This window comes from Ramularia collo-cygni (genome assembly GCF_900074925.1).
Source record: "Ramularia collo-cygni strain URUG2 genome assembly, contig: RCC_scaffold02, whole genome shotgun sequence".
Classification (NCBI taxonomy): Eukaryota; Fungi; Ascomycota; class Dothideomycetes; order Mycosphaerellales; family Mycosphaerellaceae; genus Ramularia; species Ramularia collo-cygni.
In genome coordinates, this window is record NW_019716256.1 from 1,267,243 (window position 1) to 1,292,049 (window position 24,807).

General features: G+C 52.3%; 13 protein-coding genes; 8 read left to right on the top strand and 5 right to left on the bottom strand.

Moving 5' to 3' along the window:
- Positions 1-363: 363 nt before the first annotated feature.
- On the top strand, positions 364-1,272 carry RCC_02045 (uncharacterized protein; the record flags this gene model as incomplete). Its single annotated transcript, XM_023767328.1, has 1 exon — positions 364-1,272. The coding sequence occupies one exon, from the start codon at positions 364-366 to the stop codon at positions 1,270-1,272; it is 909 nt and encodes a 302-aa protein (XP_023623096.1).
- A 509-nt stretch (positions 1,273-1,781) lies between these two features.
- On the top strand, positions 1,782-3,365 carry RCC_02046 (uncharacterized protein; the record flags this gene model as incomplete). Its single annotated transcript, XM_023767329.1, has 1 exon — positions 1,782-3,365. One exon carries the CDS (start codon positions 1,782-1,784, stop codon positions 3,363-3,365), a length of 1,584 nt encoding a protein of 527 aa, XP_023623097.1.
- A 462-nt stretch (positions 3,366-3,827) lies between these two features.
- On the bottom strand, positions 3,828-4,821 carry RCC_02047 (uncharacterized protein; the record flags this gene model as incomplete). XM_023767330.1 has 2 exons in its annotated part: positions 3,828-4,279; positions 4,332-4,821. 2 exons carry the CDS (start codon positions 4,819-4,821, stop codon positions 3,828-3,830), a joined length of 942 nt encoding a protein of 313 aa, XP_023623098.1.
- Positions 4,822-5,523: 702 nt separating this feature from the next.
- On the bottom strand, positions 5,524-5,982 carry RCC_02048 (uncharacterized protein; the record flags this gene model as incomplete). The annotated part of the gene is made up of 1 exon (XM_023767331.1): positions 5,524-5,982. The coding sequence occupies one exon, from the start codon at positions 5,980-5,982 to the stop codon at positions 5,524-5,526; it is 459 nt and encodes a 152-aa protein (XP_023623099.1).
- A 496-nt stretch (positions 5,983-6,478) lies between these two features.
- RCC_02049 (probable RNA polymerase II transcription factor complex subunit) lies at positions 6,479-7,264 on the bottom strand (the record flags this gene model as incomplete). The annotated part of the gene is made up of 1 exon (XM_023767332.1): positions 6,479-7,264. One exon carries the CDS (start codon positions 7,262-7,264, stop codon positions 6,479-6,481), a length of 786 nt encoding a protein of 261 aa, XP_023623100.1.
- Positions 7,265-7,474: 210 nt separating this feature from the next.
- RCC_02050 (probable 60s ribosomal protein L7 subunit) lies at positions 7,475-8,780 on the top strand (the record flags this gene model as incomplete). XM_023767333.1 has 3 exons in its annotated part: positions 7,475-7,497; positions 7,848-7,959; positions 8,151-8,780. The coding sequence occupies 3 exons, from the start codon at positions 7,475-7,477 to the stop codon at positions 8,778-8,780; spliced, it is 765 nt and encodes a 254-aa protein (XP_023623101.1).
- Positions 8,781-9,867: 1,087 nt separating this feature from the next.
- RCC_02051 (probable MFS transporter) lies at positions 9,868-11,707 on the top strand (the record flags this gene model as incomplete). XM_023767334.1 has 5 exons in its annotated part: positions 9,868-10,052; positions 10,158-10,281; positions 10,334-10,685; positions 10,738-10,928; positions 10,991-11,707. The coding sequence occupies 5 exons, from the start codon at positions 9,868-9,870 to the stop codon at positions 11,705-11,707; spliced, it is 1,569 nt and encodes a 522-aa protein (XP_023623102.1).
- An 84-nt stretch (positions 11,708-11,791) lies between these two features.
- RCC_02052 (uncharacterized protein) lies at positions 11,792-12,315 on the bottom strand (the record flags this gene model as incomplete). XM_023767335.1 has 3 exons in its annotated part: positions 11,792-12,076; positions 12,123-12,196; positions 12,297-12,315. The coding sequence occupies 3 exons, from the start codon at positions 12,313-12,315 to the stop codon at positions 11,792-11,794; spliced, it is 378 nt and encodes a 125-aa protein (XP_023623103.1).
- Positions 12,316-12,672: 357 nt separating this feature from the next.
- RCC_02053 (related to choline dehydrogenase) lies at positions 12,673-14,517 on the top strand (the record flags this gene model as incomplete). The annotated part of the gene is made up of 1 exon (XM_023767336.1): positions 12,673-14,517. One exon carries the CDS (start codon positions 12,673-12,675, stop codon positions 14,515-14,517), a length of 1,845 nt encoding a protein of 614 aa, XP_023623104.1.
- A 1,441-nt stretch (positions 14,518-15,958) lies between these two features.
- On the top strand, positions 15,959-17,117 carry RCC_02054 (related to oxidoreductase; the record flags this gene model as incomplete). XM_023767337.1 has 3 exons in its annotated part: positions 15,959-16,054; positions 16,103-16,311; positions 16,361-17,117. 3 exons carry the CDS (start codon positions 15,959-15,961, stop codon positions 17,115-17,117), a joined length of 1,062 nt encoding a protein of 353 aa, XP_023623105.1.
- Positions 17,118-18,192: 1,075 nt separating this feature from the next.
- Positions 18,193-19,761, top strand: RCC_02055 (related to RCC1 domain; the record flags this gene model as incomplete). XM_023767338.1 has 2 exons in its annotated part: positions 18,193-18,717; positions 18,781-19,761. 2 exons carry the CDS (start codon positions 18,193-18,195, stop codon positions 19,759-19,761), a joined length of 1,506 nt encoding a protein of 501 aa, XP_023623106.1.
- A 3,087-nt stretch (positions 19,762-22,848) lies between these two features.
- On the top strand, positions 22,849-23,643 carry RCC_02056 (uncharacterized protein; the record flags this gene model as incomplete). Its single annotated transcript, XM_023767339.1, has 1 exon — positions 22,849-23,643. One exon carries the CDS (start codon positions 22,849-22,851, stop codon positions 23,641-23,643), a length of 795 nt encoding a protein of 264 aa, XP_023623107.1.
- A 287-nt stretch (positions 23,644-23,930) lies between these two features.
- Positions 23,931-24,556, bottom strand: RCC_02057 (uncharacterized protein; the record flags this gene model as incomplete). XM_023767340.1 has 2 exons in its annotated part: positions 23,931-23,994; positions 24,048-24,556. 2 exons carry the CDS (start codon positions 24,554-24,556, stop codon positions 23,931-23,933), a joined length of 573 nt encoding a protein of 190 aa, XP_023623108.1.
- Between the last annotated feature and the right edge of the window lie 251 nt (positions 24,557-24,807).

Consider the following 24,807-nt stretch of genomic DNA (forward strand, 5'->3'; position numbering starts at 1 on the left):
GTAGGTGTTCTCTGATCGTAGAGACTGCAGCCCATCCATGTTACTGACGCTGCATAGTATGGTGAGCAGATTGCGCAGACGAGACATCCCGATCCCGCGCCACTCCATGCCCATCCCTCGAGCTCATGCTACGGGTATGGCAGACCTCTTGCCCAGGCCCCTCCGTACAGTACATATCCTCATAGCCAATACACACAGCGGTCGAGGGATCAGCAGGGCGTGGCGCCTGGAAGCTCATGCCACCAGGCTTATCGGCGGAAACCYCCTAGGTATGGACAGTCCATCTCTTCGAGATCCGCCGCTCCACATGGCAGGGAATTGCAGCACGCAGGAAATGGTTCGCGAGCAGCTCCCGTTCGGGACATGGCTCGCATAACGCCAGGAGAGTCTCGGCAGATGCCCCGAGATCGCCATCAGCGCTATCCACCCATGGATCCTAGCAGCCAGAGCTCTCCGCAACATGGTCGGCAGCGGTACACTGATCAGCGGCCCTATCAGTACCAAAGAGTAGACGGGAGCAGAAGTGAGCGGCGCCAGGCTTGGGTCGAGGAAGGGTTCAACGAGCGCGCCAAACGGGTCGAAATTCCTGTCCCAGGTAGAGCACGGGAGGCTCTGCCTTCAATCCAGCAGAGTTTCGTCGCAGCCTCCGATCGGTACATCAAGCCAGATCCGGACGAAGAAGACTCTAAACAGCACATCAAGCCTGATCCGGATGAACAGGACTCTAAACAGAACATCAAGCCTGATCCCGATGCAGGGCATGAGTCCACGCTATCCCCTCAAACGCGGCTCAAGCCTGCCTCCGTTCAAGAGCCAGCGTATCCTTCTCCTGCTCAACAAGCCAGTCCTACCTCCCGCCCGTGGCATGGTCCGTGGGATCCTGTGAAGGAAGGTTATATACCACAGCCTCCAAGGGTTCAGCCTCCAGTGTTCTTCAGAGAACTGAAGTGGCAGGAATGGGATTCGCAGCGGTACACCAAATCCATCATGGACCAGCCAAGGCAGGATGAACAGCAATCAAACATGCTACCAGGCTTGCAGCGGGGTATGGACTTACGACGGGCTCTGCCTGCGACTTTCCCAACAACGGACTCTCAACAATATCCGATTCAATCGCTTGCAGAAGACAGCATACAGGCCAACAACAGTCAGCCCTTTGGAAAATTTCCAAACAAGCCAAACAAGGCGCAGCGTCACGGTCTTTCGCGCAGAGAAATGAAGAGACTCAATATGCCCCAGGCCTTCCGGAATCCGAATCCTACGGGCAGGTAGGTGTGCTCACGGTGAATGGCATCAGCACAGAACCATTGTGCATCAGCCTGTCAATATTCGACAGGACCGGTCGGTAAATGCATGGGGCATTTTACTATGCCATGTGCCAGCTGCGCGACCCGAGCGATGGGCCACCAAGCAGCAGAGTGTCGCTTCTCGATGCAAAGTTGAAGATGAGACCTGATGATGAGGCGCTGCGTGAGGGAATTGGCTCGGTTCCGGCTGGTGGCCAGACTGTCACTCACTGATGGTTCTTGCTTGGAGGATTGATGATATGGCTTGCCTGGAGAGTTGAAAGATGGTGTCGAGTACCTTGATATTCGCATGATGTGAAAGTAAGGTAGACGTCCCGACGGCTCGATCCTCGAGGGTTGGATTTAGATAAGCTTTTGCCACGTGCGTGCAGGGACGCCTCCTCCGTCACTCCTTACAATTTCCCGCTCGTCGCAACTATGGTATGCCACTCTTCCTTTGATCTCATTTTCGAGTGATCCATATCAACCCCCACAATGGTCGAGGCCGGGCAGCAGCAGCCCGAGGATGAAGCCCCTCGGCGGCGGTCGAGCGTCTTCGAGATTCTCTCCCTGCCGGAGATACAAATGCCTTCGATCAACCGTACGACGAACAAGAACAAGCAGCTCCACCAATACCAGACTGTGAACAATAGGCCGCGATGGCTGCTCCATCTACAGGCTGAGATCTGGCGATTCCTCATGGGCATCGGCATGTTTCTACATCGTCTTGCTCCCCCGCGACCACCCAAGCCCAATTTCTACCGTACCATCGACAGCACAATAGCCGGGATCAAGGGCCAGATTACACTCCACTTCTATGTCCCTAGCGATTTCAACTCCCAGAAGAAGACATTTACAGCCCGTCCAGGGGTGTTTGGCGATGAGGAAGCTGGAACACTGCCAGAAAGAGGAAGTGCAATCAGAAGGTCAATAGGCTCCATCAGTGGCGCTATGCGGCGGCGGAGCTCACGTGGTCGGCGATGGGGTGGATATCCTGTGGTTATAAACTTCCATGGGGGAGGATTCACGCTCGGCTCTCCGTACGACGATGCACGATGGTGTGGGACTGTCGTACAGCAGTTGAATGCCATCGTGGTATCAGTGGATTACAGGCTGGCTCCTGAACATCCCTTCCCAACAGCAGTAGAGGACGGTGTAGATGCTGTTATCWGGATCCACAAGCATGCCGCAGAATTTGGTATTGATACAGACAAGATCGTGCTCTCTGGCTTTTCCTCTGGCGCCAATATGGCATTTACCGTTCCTCTACGGCTGTATGATGAGCAGACGGGTTTCAGGCGCGAGGAAGGAGATGTTGTGGTGAAAGAAGGTGCAAATGCAGGCAAGACATTGGACACTGTGCAGGAAGATAGTGAGACAGCACAGAAGGATGGTAAACATGCCCGCGACTCTTCTGCATCGCACTCCGGGTCAAGCTCCTCCACCAAAGTCCCACCCGAGGGCGAGATACTAGATCCGAGAGACCCACCGCCTTCCAAGCCTCCAAACCCTACCAAAACAACGTCCATGGTTCATACGGCTGCAATTCCTGAACTACCCGAGATCAAGATCCGCTGCATCGTCCCTTGGTATCCTTCTCTAGACTACACGCGTACTCGTGAGGAGCGCCGAGCAACTTGCGTCCGCGCTGATCAAGAACTGCCCTCGCTGTTTACGAACCTCTTCGACGACTCCTACCTCCACCCACCCAAAGATGTCTCCCTCGACTCCCCGTACCTCTCCCCCGGCGTAGCAGCTACAGATCTCCTACGGAATGMATTACCCACGGAGATCATCATGCACACGTGCGAATGGGACATGCTGCTCGATGAAGGACAGGCTTTCTACCAGCGGCTCTCCTCCAAAGAGATTGGGAAGCATGTGAACTATACCATGGTTCCAGGCGTACCACATGGATGGGATAAAGCACCCAATCCGTGGAAACCCACACCCGGAGTGAAGGAGCACTATCTCAAAGCTTGCAAGGCGATGAAAGCCGTGCTTGGGCAAAGAGATGGGAGAGATCCGAGTGAAGGTCCGAATGCTGATGCCCCGCGTCAATCGAGTATGGTCAGATAGAATTCGCTTACTTGTTGGATTTGGATTGCATGGGGCAGAGGTGTCATTGGTGAAATTTTGATGCGTGGCGAGGCGTTGGGGAGCTGTAAGATTGGTCAATATAGAGATGATACTCACGGGACTTGCGAATGATGCAGGGATGAGAATGTAGGAGTAGAATGTTGGTAGTTCACCTGGTATTGGACATATTTTGCATTGTGGTCCTCTGGACTGAGCCTTCGGCGTGGACTATGGCCAACCTCCAATCCSAACCCCAACACATCCCGACCCTACGATCTTGGAAACTGCGCGCTGTCCTATAAACTCGCCGGACACCCCAATTCCCAGAAGACTTTGAACAGTYGCCTTCCCCTTTCGCTCGTCATATTGAGAGCGAAGTGTGGTCCTTCTCAGGCACGACGACCATTCCAGTGTGGGGATGGTGCATTCACTTCCAGTGCTGCCGAAACCACATTCGTTGATTCAGCGGTGTCTGCAAGGTCCAACGGAACCCAGGCTACCGCTTTTGGCGCACATGAGACAGATCTTGACGTCGGTCCCCCAGGTGTCGGCTTCCGCCTGGAATCTCTTGGCGATGGTACCCTCAGTCTCCAACTGATTAATGACACATCCACGGGTCCCGGTCTTGCTGCCTTCGCACAGCGGTATGTCCTTCGGGAGCTGTAGCTGTAAGTGCTTGGCCGCTTTGATGGATACGAAGAGAGGTCTATTGTATACCTCCGACAGTGGCCACAGACGCGAGCGTCTGAGTTGACGCACCAATGCGAGGACTCGCTTGGTCTGAGCATCGCAGCCACACCGACCTTTGAAGCTACTATCTACCCCGTCACCATTGCTAACTTCGGGTGAGATGACGTCGTCGATGGCCTTTCCGATCTTCTGGATTAATCGACTGCGCAGAACCTCAAGTTTGACTGCAAAGGATTTGTTAGTCTGCTGACTTGATCAATCGTGTGCGAGACTTACGAAAGACCGGAACCATGTGCTCTGGACCTCCGACCCCCCAAGCTGCTGGGGCCGCAGCATCCATAACGATGGCATGACCGACGCGATCGAACAGTTCAGCATGATCGAACGCGTACGCCACTGCCATGAGTCCTATCCTGCCCTGCATTCTGCTCTGGGGGAGTGCCTTGCTGATCCACAGATATGTTGCTGGTCCAAGAGCAGACACTGTATCGTACTTGTCCGCAAGTTCTGCCAGATGCTCAAGCTCCTTGTAGTTCGGGACTTTGGCCATGATATCTGGGCTGATGTGCATGACCTTACACATGGTGATCATGGCCTGCGGGTCATCTTCCGGCAGTGAAATCTCGACAGTACCGTTCTCGGCAAGTGCTTTGCCCTCTTTGAAGTGAGGCCCGAACATCGCTCTGAAGACGGAGGATCCCAACTGGAGTACGTGTGAGGACGTGCGGAGGCGAATTCTGTGCAACATTAGCAAAATCGGCGGCATGTCTACTACCCTATGCTACCTACTTCTTGCTTGCATCGTCACGGTCGTTGCACACGAGTACAACGTCTCCCCGAGGCGCGATGTCGGTAGTTGGATTCTCAATTGCTATTGCTGAATGAGTAAGTTGGTGAAGGAAAGAGTTGTTGTTCGGCGGAACTTATCGAAGCGAGGTTGGTGCTTTTTAATGCTTCAATGTCTCACTTCACTTCACTTCACTTCACTTGACCAAGATCGAGCCTGGCAGCGCTGGCCTGGTAGGTCTTGCACATGATACGGTAGACGAGACCATCGATGTGGAGGGCTTCGCCATAAATATCTACCTGGAACGCCCACATTTGGTCAACAACGCGCTCGCTCCAGCTACACGCACTCCCGGAGCCTCATGAAAGCTCACCAATGCCGGCATTTGTCGCCTTCCAAGGCCCGCATATGTGCCTGCCCTCCTGACAGGTCACAGTCTCAATCGTTCAATGACTTTGCTCCCCTCAGAATCCTTCTAGACCCGAGACCCACTCCGTTGTTCAGCTCGCCATCAGAATGAAACGCACTTCTCCCACTCCACTTTGCCCTGGCCTCTTCCCTTAACTGCCTTGGAGCTGAAAGCACTTAGATTTGACGTGGCTTGAAGTATGTGCATTTATTTACAACGAAATTTGGGTCGTGAGCAGGATCGCTCAAACAGAGAMGTGAGAACGAGAGAAGTCACAAAGTGAAGGCTTTGGACCAGTATCCTGCCAAAGGAACCGTGCGCCAACGCGGGGTGCAGTCTGACCCTTGCAGACACAGCAAGCTCCACAGTGGCGAGCCTACAGGTCGGTGGTAGCGCTGCCAGGTTTTCCAAGACCGGGAGGGAGGGATCGTATTGAGGAGATCATCGCCTGACACATGCCCGATAAGTCTCCAGTCTGGCACACTTCTTCGCAGCCTCGGATCTATCTCGTAGCCACTGGAACTGAGCAGCATATCCTCAGAAGGTAGGTCCAAGGGATGTGAGACTAAGCTTTCGAGTTTAGGGAGAAGTGGGGAACTCTTGAGCATGGCATTGATCCATTCATCTGAGTTGAGGAGCTGATCCCAATCACCCCAATCATGCAAATATCCTACATGTTTCTCCGGTAGGAATGCACCTGGAAGATTGAAACGCCTTGTGGCCCTTGACATTTTTCTTCCGGCCACAAAGCTCTAAAAGGTATTTGGTCTCGAACAGGCCGGCGATGCCACGTAGCTGACCTCGCGAATGTTCCTGCTCAGTATGGGATGTTTGCGCACTTCTTTGAAACGCTGTAGCGATTCTGTCGTTGGCTGGAGATATAGCGTGGTACAAATATCGGGGAGAACAGTCCTGGGGCTGCAAGAAGCGTTGGTTGACGCGCATCATATCGAGATGCTGTTCAGAGTGGTCCTCGCTCAACACGAACTCCAGAATCTTTAACAGTGTCTCGTCCGGGAGCTGTGGTTACTAACATAAGGCATGGCTGGATCGCTTGCCACTGCGTTCTGCCGAAGTCAGCCGCGCTGGATAGGCATTCTGAGCGTCAGTTATCACGGACTCAGGCATATTGATCAGAAGGTGTCCAGTGGTTCGTAAAGCATGCGATGGGTATCGGCTGGCAATAGACTTCCATCTCGGCACAAAATGAGAGTTTGCAGTGGCCTTTCACCCCTCGTGCATACCAGCCGGACTCCAATACTCAACCTCCTCACCCTGCTCATCCACCCAAACCATGCCGTCGGCCACGAGATCATCTATAACAGCCACGGCTCGTGCCTGTTCCCAGTCCAGATTCGCTCTCAGCATGCCGACTGTGACGAACCCCATGATCTGAATGACCTCAAGCACCCTGCTCTGATCGGGATTCAGTTCCTTCGGCACAGAACGGATAAACTTGCCACTTCCCAATTTCATGATTGTGAACATGCCGCCCAGTGGCTCGAGACTCTGCAATGCACGCTCGACATCATCGTCTGTGACCTCCATTCCTCCACCCRCTAAGCCTCGCCCGCCTGCAATTCGCTTTCTTGCTTCAGACAGAGCAATGAGACCTCCATTTTCACCACGACTCTCCCTACACACTTCGACAAGGCGTACACCGAGCTCAAAGTAGAAGTCATTCACACTTGTCCCCAACATCTTCGCCCACACGCTGCCGCCCGCTTTCCCATCATGCGCCGTTTTGTTTGCGGCGTTGCTGCCTGCTARCGGATCCACGCCAATCGCATGACACATTCGCGCAAACTCTGCGCGAAAGGACGGGTTACTGCGAATGTCCTTTGCGTGCGTGAGAGAGAAATTGTGCAGTGCTGCTTGGAACACTGCGAGCTGGTTGGCGAGCGCATCGGCATGGGAAAGACGGAGCGCGGCACCATGCGCGGCATATTTGTCTGATGATATGGCAGCATTTGAAAAGGCGCTCAGCCCGACTCCACGACGGGACGACGACATTCTCAGCGGTGCATGCAATGATGATGTCCGGAGGGGTGCCCTTTGGTGAGGTGAAGTACTCGATAGTCGGCATGTCTTTCCGCCAAGCCCKATCCTTAGCGTCACACTTCGCTCCATCTTGAAATCGTTTTCGCTTTTCGAGATTTGTTCTTGCACGCCCAACGACCACCCCGACCTTCCTTCATCACCACACCGAGGACCATTATCGCCATGGCACCAAAGTCCGCTCAGCAGTATGTGCCCGCCATCGCCTCTGGGTGAAGAAGCGCAGCACAGTCGGTCCACAATCGCAATGCAAAAATTACTGCTCTGTCGCACTCGTGCGCAGACAGAAAAGACACTCCACCCTGCCTCAATCCTGCGCGGCGTCATCCCATGTGGATGGCTCGTCAGAATATGAGGTGGATAGGCCGGTGCAGTTCATGACAAGATCGTAAGATTGAGTCTGAACAGCACGGCACACATCGCCCACTCTAGGAGTGTCAGCGGAGAATGCATGAGCGCCAGCAGACCACTGTGCCGCACTTCTTCGCTCGGGGATTCAATCCCTTGCACGCGCGGACCGACTGACATGAACCTTCAGGTCTGTCCCTACCAAGGACCAGATTCTCGTCCCGGAGACCCTCCTCAAGAAGCGCAAGTCGCAGGAGAAGGAGCGCGCCGAGGCCGCTGAGAAGCGTGATGCTCGCAAGAAGGTACACATCATCCCCTCATCCGCCCTCCCTCCTTGTACTCTGATGAAAGAATATCCAACAACACCTCGACTAGCCTACGGGCGGTGCTGTCGTCTAGTTAACCATCTTTCGGGACTGACTGTGCTGTGACAATTTCACTCTTCACAAGATCATGGGCATTGAAAAGCATTTGCTGACTCTATCACCCACAGGAGAACAAGAGCAAGCGCGAGACCATCTTCAAGCGTGCCGAGTCGTACGTGAAGGAGTACCGCGACCTTGAGCGTGAGAAGATCCGCCTTGGCCGTGTCGCCAAGTCCGAGGGTAGCTACTACGTGCCCGCCGAGCCCAAGTTGGTCTTCGTCGTCCGCATCAAGGGTATCAACAAGATCGACCCAAAGAAGCGCAAGACCCTCCAGCTCCTCCGTCTTCTCCAGATCAACAACGGTGTCTTCATCCGCTTGACCAAGGCCACCTCGGAGATGTTGAAGATCGTCGAGCCATTCGTCGCCTACGGTTACCCCAACCTCAAGTCTGTCCGTGAGCTCATCTACAAGCGCGGATACGCCAAGACCGCTGAGAAGCACCGCATTCCTCTCACCGACAACGCCATCATCGAGGAGCACCTCGGAAAGCACGGCATTGTCTGCATGGAAGACTTGATCCACGAGATTTACACCGTTGGACCCAACTTCAAGCAGGCCTCCAACTTCCTCTGGCCATTCAAGCTCAGCAACCCTACCGGTGGCTTCCGTCCTCGCAAGTTCAAGCACTTCGTTGAGGGTGGTGACCTTGGTAACCGTGAGGAGTACATCAACGCTCTGATCCGCCAGATGAACTAGACTCCTTATCGGAGATACGAGTGTTGTTTCATGAGTGGTGTCTACAGCGGCTTCTGGGTTTGGGCAAATGGGAAAACGGACCAAGTCGGTTCCGATTGCAAGGCGAATGGCGTCTGTACTGAGCTACGAATTCGAAACGTTGATGTGTATGCCACTCGTGTTCAGCCTCGCCAAAAGTTGAACTGTCTTTTCCATTCAATGTGCACCTAAGTCTGTGGTCTCCTCTATGCTTACCAGCAATGTGATTTGGAATGTACATGCTGATGGTGTTTTCAAGTGGTGGCACATTGCGGCTCGATGTTCTTGGAGTATGCAAAGGGCGGATTCACACAAACCAAAGTCTGGCAGATTGCTTGRACACGGTGATGGTGCCATGATTCTGGACTGGCAATCACTGATCGAAGTTATGAACGTTGCTGGACAATCGCCATAGCTAAGTATATGACACTCGTGAGAGCATCCTCATCGCTGTGCGGCTACCCCAACCCTAACCCCAACCCTCAACTCTGCGAATGTCGGCATACCACCTCGCCGATCAACAAGACCACCCGATCCTCGCTTCTGCCACACCAATCAACACCGAGATATTGACAACAGTCACTCGCGTTTGTGGCTCGGATTTTATTTCTCGCCGCCATCGCACTTGGCGGGACTCTCGACTGTCGTTCCATCAAGAGTCGCAAGCTCGAAGCTTGAGCGAGCAAGACTTTTCTAATGCCTGCACATTTGATGGCTGGGCGTCTTGGATCATGGTGCTTAACAGCGGCTGATCGATTAAGCTGTCTTGAAAAAGGTTCTACCGGCGGCCTTTGACGGCTATTGTATGCATAACATCTGCCTGAATTCGTGCATTCGGCTGTACCACATGGTATTGCCGATCCCCACAGCGCGTGGCAATGTGCTAATAATTGACGGGCTTCCCCTCCTTTGTGGAGTTTTAGTGTGACGCGGTGGTATGCTCGCCGACGCTCAGAGGATCGCGGTGAACACGAGGTATAACAAGGCCTTCCCGCTCGGGGACTTTCGTTCTTCACTCGTTCGTCGCTGCCCATCTTAGCGGGCAATCACCAACCCCATCGCCACCATCATGGCAGACATCTCAAGCATTGAGAAGCGAGATGTTCTCCACAACGAAGATGTACACGACTCAGATCTCGGTGCTGCGAAAGAGCAAGACCTGTATCATGGAACACTCACTCCCGAGGAGAAGATCATCGAGAAGCAGTTGCGACGAAAGATTGACACTCTGATTATGCCTCTGGTCGTCATGGTGTAAGTAGACCAAGGGCAAAGGGTGGATGGGGTCGGGTGCTATCATACGCCTTGGTCCACGTCGGAATGATTGAAGATATCGCTGACACTGCTCTTCCCGTCTAGATATTTGATGAATTATATCGATAGGAACAACTATGCTGCAGCCAGATTGCAAGGCCTGGAAGACAGTCTAGGCCTCAACGATACCCAATATCAACTAGGCTTGAGTATTTTGTTTGTTGGATACGTGAGTCCAGCTTACACCAGTGCTCGAAACCTCCTCGACTGACAGTTGAAAGGTTCTTATGCAAGTACCGTCCAACTTGCTTCTCAACCACTGTGGCAGACCCGCGTACTACCTTGGATTCTTCATCTGTGTGTGGGGATTGGTTTCCGCCTTGACCTCACAAGTCTCAACTCCAGCTGGGATCATTGTTTGTCGATTCATTCTGGGCGTTGTCGAAGCCCCTTTCTTCCCGGGTGTACTCTTCTACCTCTCCAAGTGGTACACCAAAGAGGAACTCAATCTACGGATGTCCATTTTTTTCTCTGGATCCTTGATTTCTGGGGCCTTTGGGAATTTGATCGCTGCTGGAATCCTCAGCGGACTTGACAATGTTCGAGGCTATCGTGCATGGCAATGGCTGTACAGTCAGTGAATCTGTTGCGGCACTGTCTCACGTTAACGCTAACAACCAAACAGTTATCGAAGGTGTGACCACGATTGGACTAGGTATCATCGTTATCTTTTTCCTCCCCGACTTTCCAACCACTTGGCGTCTGCTTTCACCAGAGATGCGAGCTGTGGCAATACGCAGAATGGCGCTTGACGCGAGGGAGGCTGATGTCGATGTTGGTGGAGGCATGTCTCAGATCGCAGGAATGAAAGCTGCCGTAAGTCAAGAACAGCGATGCCGCCCAAGACTATATTGACAATATTAACCCTCCTGTCCTAGTTTCTCGACCCAAAGACGTACATACTCGCTCTGGCCTACCATGGCATCACGGGCGCCGCTGGATTCCAAAACTTCTACCCGACATTGACTCGCAGTTTATATCCCAACCTTACTGGAACGACACTCAGGATCCGATCGCTATTGCTCTGTGCACCCCCATATGTCTTCACTGTCATATGGTCCCTATCGCACGGATTCGCCTCTGACAAGGTCGGCAATCGCTTCTGGTTCTACATGTACCCTATCCCGATTGTGATTGCGGGAGCATTAGTATTCATGTTCACAGAATCATTCGGCGGCCGCTACTTTAGCCTGTTTATGCTCAATGCGATTTTCGTAATGAACGGGACAATCTATGCATGGATCGCCAACGCCATCCCACGGCCACCAGCTAAACGTGCTGCATCTCTAGCCTTCATGAACAGCATCGGAAATGCAGCCTCAATCTGGACCCCATTTACCTATGGGGAGAATGATGCACCGCACTATATCAAGGCCATGGGGATCAACATTGGACTTGTCAGTATTGCTGGAATCTGTGGCATCATTATGAAATTTTACTTGGAGTATCAGAACAGACAGCTCGACAGAATGGAGAATGAGGACCACGAGCTCACCGAGCGGGACATTAGGAAATTGCAAAAGACTGCCGAAATGGAGGGTATCAGTTTCCAAGCAGCGAGAGCTCTGCAGAAGGGATATAGGTATATTATCTAGGCAAGCTTGATACCCACGACATGCCAATCACGTTGCTGCCTGTGAGCGCGATCTGCACCCGTGCATCTCATTGCTTGTTGTTCGTCAAGCCTTAGACGACGGCTGGACAGTTGGCTTGATAGGCTGCACAAACTTTGCCTTCACGCCTCTCATCAGACCATCAGCCAGGAGCTTCTTCACAGTCGGTGTGCTGTTATGTTCCTCAAAAGCCTTGCGACCAGTATATCGCTCGAAGAAATGAAACACATTGCGATCATCACCATCTCTGGCCAAGCAATAATAAATGATTCCAGGCTCCGACGCTGATAGTCTCGTGGTCTCTGCATATACCGATTCCAGGGTATCGGCGTGCTCTGGGTGAGCATACACCTGAGAAGGTCAGRCAAGTGGCTGCCGTATAGTTTCTTATACGTACTGTGCCGAACACACAGAACTCATCTTCGGGCACTGGCGGCATCTCCGTCATGAAACCTTCGCGTTGGTACTCTGCTGTGCTCCGTTCCGCCATGTTAATAGGGTACCTTAGTTGGCAAGGGAGTTGAAGCGGTGAGGCAGTGGAGTGGGTATCTGTTTCTGTGGGTCGACGAACCTATTTGGCACAATGGCATCCCATGTCTTTCTTTGATCACTATCACGACAGAGATTCCTCTAGGTAGCGGTTTGCAAGTCCTTTTCTTCCACTGACCCATCTCGCTTCAGAATTGAGAAATCCAGCGATGGTTGACATCGTCCTGCTGGAAGTGGAAGGTCCGATTGGCGGGTGATGATTCGTTACACCTTCCACGAGCTTGCCCACGAGACGAGCAAGGCATCCCTTCGCTTGCAAATGCACACTGCAGCCGAACAAGACCGCGAGCCACCCCGGCCATGCGTGTGCCACACAAAGGCCGAAGCTCAGCATATTTGAACGTAAGTCCCGCTGCAATGGAGGATTGCTCGTGGATTGACTGTCCAGTGCTCTCACAATGCTGTTTCTAGCCGTTCTCGTGTTCGCTGCTTATGCACGTTGCACACCTACCACATTTGACTACGTGGTGGTCGGCGGAGGGACTGCAGGACTCACCGTGGCAGCTCGTCTCAGTGAAGACGTCAATACTGCAGTTGTGGTCCTCGAAGCTGGCGAAGACCGCACTGAAGACATCAACGTCCTGGCTCCTGGACTGCTGACATCGCTATACAGTGATCCAAAGTACGACTGGAATTACCATACAACTCCTCAAGACARTGCGAATGGTCACGTATTGGCGCATCCTCGTGGCAAGCAGCTTGGAGGCTCTTCGGCTATCAACTTTCTCTGGTGGACCCATGCTTCTCAGAAGGACATCAACAATTGGGGCTTGCTGGGCAATAAGAACTGGAGCTGGTCTGCCCTGGATCCGTTCTTTGAAAAGTCGGAAAGCTACGTGAGACCTTCAGCGAAAACAGCTGCATCGCTGGACACTGGCTACATCGACCCTGATGAGCATGGCGAGAGTGGTCCTATCTGCACCACCTTTGCTGACATCCAGGGAGAGCTCGATGAGGCCTGGCCGAGAACATACAACACGCTCGGCCTTTCTGTCCCGTCCGATCCACGGGATGGACTCGCTCTCGGAGGCTACACGAATTTGCTTAATTTCGAGCTGCCCACAAGGAGTCGAAGCTATGCTGCAACGACCTACTTGAAGGATGCCCAGCTGCGGCAAAACTTCAAAGTCATCACCGGAGCGCATGTTCAGCGGATCCAAATCGACGCTTCATGCGACAAGCCCAAGGTAACGGGTGTCACGTACATCGTGAACGGCGTAGAATACAACGTCGATGCCCGAAAGGAAATCATTCTCAGCGCTGGCGCATTTGGTTCCCCACAGTTGCTCGAGCTATCTGGGATTGGTGACCCCAAGGTGCTACACAGGCACAATATTCCAGAAGTCTTCAGCAATATCAACGTGGGAGAGAATCTGCAAGATCACGCCTACGTTCCTCTGGGGTACAAAGTTCGTCCGGGCATCTTTACGCTCGACGACTTTGCAAATGAGACCATCTTCAATGAAGCATACGATCAATACGTCAGCAATCGGAGCGGATCACTTGCGACGATCAGTGCCATGTCTGCTCTTCTTTCTATGGAGCARATCAAGGGTCTCGAATATCCTGGAATGAATGGCACGATTGAAAAGCAATGCCCTCATCATAAATCTTCCCACAACTCGTTGCAGCACTCTCTCCTCTGCTCGGACCTCCAACATGAAGCAGTGGTACAAGAATTCGCCACTCCTGGTGGAATGTCTCCGCAGCTCTCCAATGACAGCGCAAAAGTCTTTCTCGCAAGCGTGCCAGGAAACTTCTTCACCATCACGGCTGTTCTTCAGCATCCTTTTTCGCGCGGGAGTGTTCACATCATATCGTCGAATGCTTCGCAATATCCACGGATCGACCCGAACTACCTGTCCAATTCACTGGACATCAAGATTCTCGCTGCGGCAGCACTCCATCTACAAGAGGTCGTGAGAACGCAACCCTTGTCGAACTTGCTTGTTGATAATGGCACTGCGTTCCAACCTGGTTACTATGAGCTGAACGTTGATAATGTGGAAGCTTGGACGCGGGACAATCTACAAAGCGAGTTCCATCCTTGTGGAACTTGCGCCATGTTACCGCGGAAGGATGGAGGTGTTGTGGATGAGCGATTCAATGTCTACGGCGTTGAAGGCTTGAGGGTCGTCGATGCCAGCATCTTCCCACTAATCCCGAGGGCAAATCTGCAGAGTCTGGTTTACGCAGTGGCTGAGAGGGCTGCTGAGTTCATCAGAGAGGACGACATCGAGTAAAGTAGCGGAGAAAAGGCTTCTCGACCGGGCTAACAAAGTGGATTCGTCGATCGGTCCAAAAGGATGGAAGAGGTTTCCTTACTTGGCGGCATCAAATCGATTGTCAGTCAGGAAGGAGATTGCGGATGCTCTTCCACCAACGCACAACAACGCTGCTGTGCCCTTCGRCATTGTCATCTTGGATATGCCACAGTGATCTATCCTGTTTTCAGCCCTTATTCCACAGCCACGTGGAGAGGCCGAGGCGTGGTTGTTTTGGATGGTCAGTGCTCGGGTTGTTCTACACGATCTACAGCCATTGTCTAGCGGCCGGAGTCACGCAGCCAATACGATCAAAGACGATGAACTACTACCCCGGGATCGCGCTGCAGGGCAATCTGATCACAATGAAGATTGATTGTATGGCGATTGGCCTCGGTGATCGCGTGCCCCGTCTCGTTATCTCTTGGTTTWCTGATCTGTGCCCCTGAGTCATTGGGTTGATAAGCACAGCCGACCGCCATTTCATCTCCCTCGGTGCAGACTCCTTCAGGTTCAACATCAAGGAACAAAGAATACTGTACGAGTATGCGGCCTCACCGGTTCGTGGCATACTCGTTTACAACAATGAGTCTTCGGTATGAGTGTCAGATAAGAGCACGTCCATCTGCGAGTCAGGCAAGTTCAACACCTAACCACAATGTGACTTTCCAGTCCTGTTCCGAGCCTGCCGTCAAATGCGATATGTATGGACATTTGATTGTTCGTGATTTGGAGCGATAAATCACGACTGCCCGCYGGGCACACTTAAGCCGTTGGCAAGAAGTCCACCTCACCCTCCTTCCGATGTGGGCTACACCGACAGCCTTTGACCTGACGTTCGCTTGAGGGAATACATTCGGGCAAAGCAAAAGAAGCGACTACTGAGTCGCCAAGCGAAGACCACAGGTCGACGGAAGGATTCTATCGGCACCTTGAGGTTGCACAGGACTCGTCGTTGGCGCATAAAAGATGAGGGTGCGGCAGGCGACTCGGTCGTTGATGGGATCTGCCATGCGAGTCCTTCATTGCTGTACAAGTGCTGACAACACAACGAACAATAGCTCAGGCAATCTTCCGCCGTTGCGCTGAGCTTGGCAACGATGACTTTGCCGGTGCTTTTCGTGGCCAGATTCAATGAAGAGTCTCGTGTGACCAGTGGATCATAAACCCATATCATTCAGTATACTTTATTACGAAGTTGTTTGAGCATACGTCGGAAGCCTCGCCATCCGGCGTGGGATGTTACATGATCGACACCCACGTGCACATTAAGCTACTGCAAGAGGATGCGCGAAAAGTAAGTACTTACTTCAATAGGATTGTTGGAGCCTGGACGTAGCTGAACTTAAGCTCAGCTGCTCCCCTCTGGCACATCAAGTGCTTGWCACAACAAAGTTGAACGTCAGCAGAACACAACAGAATGGACCATGCTTCAAACACGTTGTCGGAGGATGTCACTCCACCGTCAGAAAATCAAGCGGCATGGATGCACAAAGAGAATACCAAGCCACTCATAGTAAGACTCATTGAAGTATTGCATGCCACACTGCTAAACACAATACAGGTAGCCAACGCGAAGATKCCTGTCCCAGGTGTCAACGATATTGTGATCAAGAACGCCGCCGTAGCAATCAACCCTGCCGATTGGAAGATTCAAGACTACCCCTCATGGCTACGAGCATGGCCATTTGTGCTTGGCGAAGACGTCGCCGGCGTCGTCCACGAAGTCGGCAAGAATGTTGAGAAATTCAAGAAAGGCGATCGTGTCATAGCGTGCGTCGCTCATCCATCGGGACCTTGTAACAACTAACGAAGCACACAGCCATCTCGATCAGCTGCTTACACAGGATTCGCAGGATGGCGGCTTTCAACTTTACTCTAAGACCCCAACTGATCGTGCAGCAAAGATCCCGGATGAGCTCTCCTTCACCGATGCCTCAGTCATCCCCTTGGCCCTCAACACAGCCGGGCATGGTTTGTATGGCACTGATGAGGGCTTCCTTGCACTTCCTTGGCCAAGTTTGAATGTATCTCCAATCGGCAAGACGATTCTCGTATGGGGAGGTTCTTCTTCCGTCGGTGCCATAACAATTCAGCTCGCAGTTGGATCTGGCGTCAAAGTCGTGACAGTGGCCAGTAAAAGCAACCACAATCTCGTCAAATCGCTCGGAGCTTGCGAAGCGGTCGATTACAAAGGTCCTAGCGTGGTTCAAAATGTTCTGGAGGCTATAAACCTTGCTGGTGGGACCTTCGCGGGCATATACGACGCCATATCAGACGAAAACTCGTTCCAGCATGTGCTTGCTATCGCCGAGAAGCTTCATGTCAAAAACATCGCGATTGTCAACCCGCCACCCCAGGTGAATGTGCCCGAACATGTCAAATTTGGAAATGTAATCGCCGTGAATGATGTCACTGGGCCACTGTGGGAAAGCTATGTTGGTCCTGCGCTCGAACGAGGGAAGCTGAAGGCAGCGCCGGAAGCTCTTGTTATTGGAAAAGGACTTGATTGCGTTCAGATGGGTATGGATAGGAGTAAGGCTGGTGTCAGTGCTAAGAAGATTGTGGTTGAGCTGTGATTTCATTTCGAGCTTATATGAGATGATTTTATGGATGGCTCTTTTTTTGCACGTACTTCCACCGATGTGAAGCGCAGTAAGTTGAGGCTCTCTCTGTGCCCATTCAACTAGGGACCTGCGAACCTCACTSATCTATTGGAAAAGACTCACTGATGCTCTTCACCTTTAGAACGTTGTGAGCCAGAGATTGGGCATTTGCTTTCCGACAGGAAATGTAAGGATCCCAGCTTTTATCTGCCTCTCGAGATAGTATACAACCACTAAAGGAGTCATCTCGTCAGACTCGTAATATGGTTCAGCATCGTGGAGTAAGTTGGTCGTGAAGTATTCCCTCGTGCGGGAAATGTCCAGTCACGAGTTCAATCCATTCATATGGTTGACCGGTTGCCCTTCGACCAAATTCATGAAGTTCCGGAATGCTCGTGAGCGGTGAGCAGCAACAGCTAGTCCAGGCTCAACATAGTTGTCAATAGGAGCGTCGAGGTCAATCTAGCCGCGATGCTCGAGAATACCTGCCACGAGCGTCACGTTCGCTTTGGGGTTTCCAGCGTTTCATTCCCCTTTGAGACGTCATCTCGAAATCCCCAGTCAAGTCAGAGCGTAACGCTCTTACTGAGCTCAGCTGTCTTCGTCCGGTCGGAGTATATGGGACTGTAGCATGACTTAACAGCTGAACGTTCTCGTTCGGATCAGCACCATTCATTCAACTAGCATACGCTCCAGCATGCATTCGGGAGTAATCCGGATCCGGATAGTTGTCGTGACTGAAGGTAGAGCGAATCGCTCTCGCTAATATCAGCGACGCGTTCCTATCGGAAACACCACAGCATGTACAAATGCTAGGGGGAGGGAGAGTGTGCAGATCATCGGCTTAACCGGGTATTAGCCGGGAAATCGCGGCCGGTCCCGCTTGGCCGTGACCCAAAAAAGTTCATAGGGCTGAATGTTTGGCTTAAGAAGTCGCGTCCTTCTGCCTCGCGACCACCTCTACAACATCATCGCAGCTTCCCGCGCAACATTGCACGCACCAAAATCAACCAATCAAGCAATCAAAATTCAGCTAAGTATATTCACAATGCCTCCAAAGGCGAATACGAAGGCAGCGCGGAAGGCGCCACCGAAGAAAGCCGCCGCCGCAAAGAAGGCACCACCACCTCCTCCCGCGCCTGTCGCCGAAAAACCATCACGCAAGCGCAAGGCAGACGATGCGCCTGCCGCTGTAGCGCCCGTCAAAAAGGCCAAAATCGCCGGCAAAGGCGCAGTATTGCAAGAACCTCCATCACAGCGCCTACACGTCTACGTTTTCGGCGAAGGAACAGCAGGCGAACTGGGACTCGGCACGGCAAAGAATGCAGTCGACGTCAAGCGCCCGCGCCTGAATCCCAATCTCAGTGCGGAATCAGTCGGCGTAGTTGAGATCGCGGCTGGCGGCATGCACTGTATCGCACTCACACATGACAACAAGATCCTCACCTGGGGCGTCAACGACCAAGGCACACTCGGCAGAGACACTACTTGGGATGGCGGGCTCAAAGACATGGACGAAATGGCGGACGACAGTGACTCTGAGTCTGGCGATGATAACGGTTTGAACCCAAATGTAAGCATCTCTCATCTCTCACGTCATCCCAACCCTCTGAAGTACCCTCTAACATCATCACAGGAGTGCACGCCCGGCGAGGTCGACTGGTCACAGACTGAGCTCGCACCAGACACGCGCTTTGTGCAGGTCGCTGCGGGCGATTCCTCATCATTCGTACTCACCGACGACGGCAAAGTCTACGGCTGGGGCACATTCCGCAGCAACGATGGCATCTTTGGCTTCACACCCGAAATTAAGGTTGCCACGCGGCCTGTCCTTGTACAAAACCTCAAGCAAGTCACCTCCATTAAAGCTGGTGCGAATCACGCGCTCGCCATGCAAGCCAACGGCGCAGTCTTCGCATGGGGTTCCGGTCAACAGAACCAGCTCGGTCGTCGTATCATAGAACGGACGAAGACAGAGGGACTTCTTCCACGCGAGTTTGGACTCCCCAAAGGCCCAAAGAAGGGCATTACATCTATCGAGACTGGCACATACCACAGCTTCGCCATTTCAAAAACAGGCGACGTATGGTCATGGGGTCTCAACAACTTTGGCGAGACTGGAATCATGGACAACGCTGGAGAGGACGACGCAGTGATCATGAACCCGCGTGTTGTCGAATCACTCAAGGGCAAGAACATTACCAGTATCACAGGAGGCGGACATCACAGTATCGCTGCCACTGCTGATGGAGAATGTCTCGCATGGGGTCGCATCGACGGCCACCAAATTGGTATTTCAGACGATGATATCGCCAAGCTGCCCGCCTCTGCCACCATCCAGGACGATCACGGACGCGCCCGCATAGTTGCACAACCCACAAAGGTCAACATCGACGGACATGTAACACACGTCGCATCCGCATCTGACCACAACATTGTTGTCACAAAGGAAGGACAGGCTTGGAGTTGGGGATTCTCGGCAAATTACCAGACAGGACTGGGGACCGATGATGATGTGGAGGTCGCAACTCGGATTGCGAATACAGCTATCGTGGAGAAGAAGGTTACAGGAGCAACGACAGGAGGACAGTTTTCAGTGGTGGTGGTGCCGGCTTAATTTGGGGATTGTTGTTTGATGAGGAAGGTGACTTTGACTCCCCGAAAGGGTTGAGTTGGTCACTTCTTCCTAGGAAGCGGCTTTGACTCCCCTTTGGGTCCGAGTTGGCTGCTCCTTTGATATGACATAGCTTTGACTCGCTTCTTCGGCTTGAGTTGGCTTAATAAACGTCTGTTCCGTTCGTTCGTTTCCTCTAGCAGACCCATTATGGCGCCCTTGCTGCCCCGTTTGGTGCGCTCCTTGCCGCAAAGCTAGTTCAATGTCCTCTGCAGGACGTAAGCAGGACATGCGAGGGTGTTCCGTTCAAATCTGGCCCCAAGACCTCGCATGCAATGTTTTCAGACGACTTGACTGACTGCAGTAGGCACATGATCAAACGGCAGGCAGGGAATGACCGTGAAATACAACACGACTACCATAAATTAGGTCCTGTCAGTATCTTACATCCACGTTTTGATAATCCATCTTGACACCTCAAATGCCTCCACGAGCGGATACAAGACGGAACACAATGTGCCACCCAAGAGGAAGGTTCTGGAAGATACGTCGCCGACAATACATACCGCTATGTCTCATGATTGCAGAGGCAGCCTGCTGATGCAGCGCTCCAGCAAGTAGTCTGGAAACTGTCGTTTCGATGTGATTTTAAAGTGAGGTTCTCCTCGAGATGGTTGTCACTGGATGCGGCATCTAGACTATCTTTGGCAGCATCTTGTCTACCATTGGGTCGAACGACAGTCGCTGGAGGTGGAGGGATTAAGGTACCGGATCGCTGGTGGACGGAACTGCTGCTAGATGTATCAATTCAGAGAAGGGGAGTAATCAGAGAAGTTGAAATAGACTTGCAGCGATGGAAAATGGATAGCAAAGGTTTGGATTAGATGGAGTGCGAGACAAGTAAAGCGATGTGAGATATGGGAGGCGTTGTAACCATGCAGTAACCCTGCACAGTCTGCACAACAGCGGGATAATTCGCCAGCGCCGTCAACACAGGCATAAAACTCGTTCGTCGGACCGACGAAAGTCAAAGGACGTGTTGTCTTTCGAAGCAGATGGAGTGCAATGGCAGCTGGTAGTATATGAAGGAGTGCGTTCTTGATGCTTCAGAGACTCACTTCCTTTTCCGAGGTACGGCCAATTGATGCTCAGTCTTCGATGGAGCTGCAGCGATAATGAGACTGAGATGGCTCATCTGAGGAGGTCAAAGCGGTTGGGCGATGGTGGTTATGGCCTAACAGGATGCCCATCACCATTCAGCTCCACGCGAACGTCAAGGGGCATCGTCTGTATATAATGTGATGTGGCAGGACGTCTTCTTGGATGGTTTAGCTCCTCGAGAGGGACGCCATTTGAGACTCCACACTTTATGCCTTTCACTGCCAATTCTGTACAACGACAGTGCAGCTCTACAGGCATGGACTCCAGATTTATGACAGGACATATGATAGCCCTCTCTCCAGTAAGAGCAGAACTGCCTCGTATACCAGATGAGCATTCCAACGTCCCAAGTGAGCAAGATTCTTCCTCCTCTTCCCCAATCCGCACCCGCACCTCCCCCCGCCCAAAACGACACCGTCATCCCGTCATCCCACCCTCCCGCACTTCGCAAGCACTTCGGCAGTCCGCTCCGGAGCTACATAAACAATTTGAATCCTGACACTTCCAATTAGCGCAGTTTGCAGCCTTCCAACGAGTTGAGCAAAGACTATTCAAAGACCACTAGGGTTGCTGCGAAAAAACGATAACTCTCGTAGAGGGTTTCTTTCCCGGCTTGGCCGGGTTTTCTTTTGTCTTTTTGTTTTGGATGAGAGTTCGAACTGGGGTGTTTGGGGAATCCCCATTCACTCTTTTGTTGCCAAGGATTGGAAGGCAAGGCGTAATAAGGGGTCCAGCGTTGATCCAGGTTGCCCGTGATTCTGCGGAAGGTCCACAAGGGATGGCCTGGATCTTTTGCTGTGATGGATGAGATCGAGCCAAGGAGATGACGGTGGTCGAAGCGCCTTTTGCGACTCTTGCATCCAGTCCTATACTGCTAAGACAGTGGTAGGCACAGCCTTCAACGTGATCTTAGACTTTCATTTGAGCGGACTTGTCTTTGTCTTTCTATGCTGGAGCGTCTCATTGAGAATCCGCAGCTGCAGCGGCTGATATAGCAGTTTGGAGCGCAGTCCGTGTCGGAAGACGACTGTAAAGGATTCAATTCTCTTCCGAAATGGCGCATCGCAAGCGCTCTTACCATCTACTAACAACGGATCGCGCAATGCTCGAAGACCACCTTACATCTCAGGTCCAAGTCCCATCGGCTCAACGATCGCTGTGCCGTCACAGAGCATCCTTCTTCGCGAGTCTCGTCATATTCCGATGCTTTCCCTTTGCTGCCCTCAAAGGCCGATCCCTCAGCCATCGGTCCGCACACAGGTCAAAGTGAGGGTCGCCATCGACAACAGCATCAACATGAGCACCGAAAGCGAAACAAGTGCCTCTTGTGTATACGTGTAGAGGAGATCAAGGACGTGAAGTCAATTGTGCATGCCAGGATTGTGGAGATCTCGGGTCGGGTCCTCCACGTGGCAGGGAACATGGCAGGGGTAAGGTAGCGACAACGACGTCTTCACAGATGTGCATCTTCTTACTTGACAATCTTATGGACGACTGAATCAGTCTATACTCTTCAGAGTCATGGGAAAGTCGATTGACATCTTCTTGAAATGCATCAATCGCACAGAGTCAATCGCACGGAAGAAGGTTGAAGTTTGGACGCGTTGGAGCTCTCTACGAAGCTCCTCTTGTTCTCTCTCTTTCGTCAAACATTGATCGTGGTGTGTAATAGATGTATCGACAACATCACAAGGCTACCAGGAGACTACGGCGGGGCCGACACTACGTTCTACCTATCTTTCCAAAAAGCCAAGCGCCCACGATTCATGTCTTCAGCCCAATGTCTCACATTTCAATGGATCATGAATGACATCACAGAAACACTTCTAGAACTCCCCTCATTGCGATGCACCTTATTACACATTTCCCCTCCAAATTCCCATACCACCGGCGTGATATCCTTCAATTCTCCCCTCTCTTCAAGCAAGAATGACGCCCAAAAACTTCATCATAACTGGCGCAGGCCGTGGAATCGGACGTGGACTCTCTCGCCTCCTCCTCAACGACGGCCACCGCGTCTTCCTGATCGACAACAACACCACCGAATTGGGCCACACGGTCGAGAATCTCAGTGTAAAACATGACCGAGGCAAAGACTTTGAAGCCAAGACCTGCAATCTTCGAAAACCAGCCGAAATCATCACCGCCATAGCAGCCGCGAGCAAACTCTTTCAAGGAAAATTGGACGTTTTGGTGAATAATGCCGCCTACACCGAAGCGGTTGGAAAGGCATCATTAGAGCAGCTGTCCCTGGACGACTGGAATGCGAGTTTAGAAGTCAACTTAACAGCGCCGATGTTGGTTACGAAGGCTTGTTTGACCATGCTGGAGCATGCTCCCGAAGGAGGCGCGGTGATTAATATTTCCTCCACTCGAGCTTTCATGTCGGAACAACACAATGAACCTTATTCGGCTACCAAAGCTGGACTGCTGGGTTTGACGCAAAGTATGGCGGTCAGTCTGGCGGAGAAGGATATTCGGGTCAATGCGATCCTACCCGGCTGGATTAATGTCAGTGATGAGTGTAAAGAGGCGGATGAGAAGGATCAGGATTGGGAAGAGGGTTTGACGAGGGAGGATCATAGATGGCATCCTGCGGGGAGGGTGGGAAAGGTGGATGATATTTGGAGAGCGGTCATGTTTCTTGTTGATAGTGAGTTTGTTACAGGGACGGAGGTTGTTGTTGACGGAGGGGTTACGAGGAAGATGATTTATCCTGAATGAGGACGATGTTGAGATGTTGGTTGTACTGGTGGGCGCTATCAAGGTCTGAATTTGAAATATTGCGGCGGTGTTGGTGGTGGAATGGTAGTTTTGGTACAATAGCTGTGGTAGTATGTCTTAATCGTGTATCATCATGCTCACAAACCCGACGGTTCTGTCTCCGCTCATCAAGCTCGTTGTGTATTCGCAGTACTGGCTGACGGTCTCTTGAGACAGCATGGTACCATGTTCGCGACGATGCTCCAGCGTTTCTCCCACAGCTTTCATGCCGTACTGATACCAWCCATCTACTCCTTCGACCCACCCATAACCACCTGAAACACCAAGAACAACGCCAATGCCCACCAGTACCTGCCACAAGATTAGCAATCGCTTCGCCGGAACCTTCCTCGGCACATTCATACTTTTGCAAGAAAGACTTCTCTGGCTCCTTGGCCTCCTCTCCATCGGCACTAATAACCACGGGCTTATTCAACGAGGGCACAGGCCCCCTCTGCATCTGCACCACCTCGACCGCAAACCCTTCCTTTCCAACAAAACTCTTTCCTTTCCCTTGGCTCACAGGCTCCTTTCCAACCTTCCAGCCCACATGGTATAATTCCCCATCCGGTCTCACGTGTAAGAGTAATGTCTTCAACTTCTCTGCGGAGAGATTCTCAGCAGCCGTGGCAATCCCCGACCATTCTCCCGATTTATGGTGGAAACCTATGCGAACAATCTCTGAATTTGAAGGGATTGAGGGTGGAGTGAAGGATTTAATGGAGGCGTTTGTGGGGGTGTATGTGATTTGGGCAAGCGTTTGAGGTTTGGTTGTTAGGAGAGGCCAGGCGARGATGTCGACCTGTCGGGAGGGAACATCGACGGCGAGGGCGAGGGTCGAGAAAAAGGTCAGCGCGAGGTTGAGGTAAAGCATTTTGGGCGGTGGTGGATGGGCGAGGTGATGGTGTTGAATGGCGACGCGAATGGGAGACGTGATGGAAGGCTCGGAAGATACGTCGAGGGCTTGGCATATGTCGGCGTTTCGGACGAGAATATGCCGTGCTTGGGTGTTGGGTGGCATCAGTGAGGGTGCAGATTCTTCGAGCGAGTCGATTTCAACATCATTGCTGCATCACTTGGGCCTTTGAAACCGTTGACGCCCGATTTTCCTCTCATTGGACACCT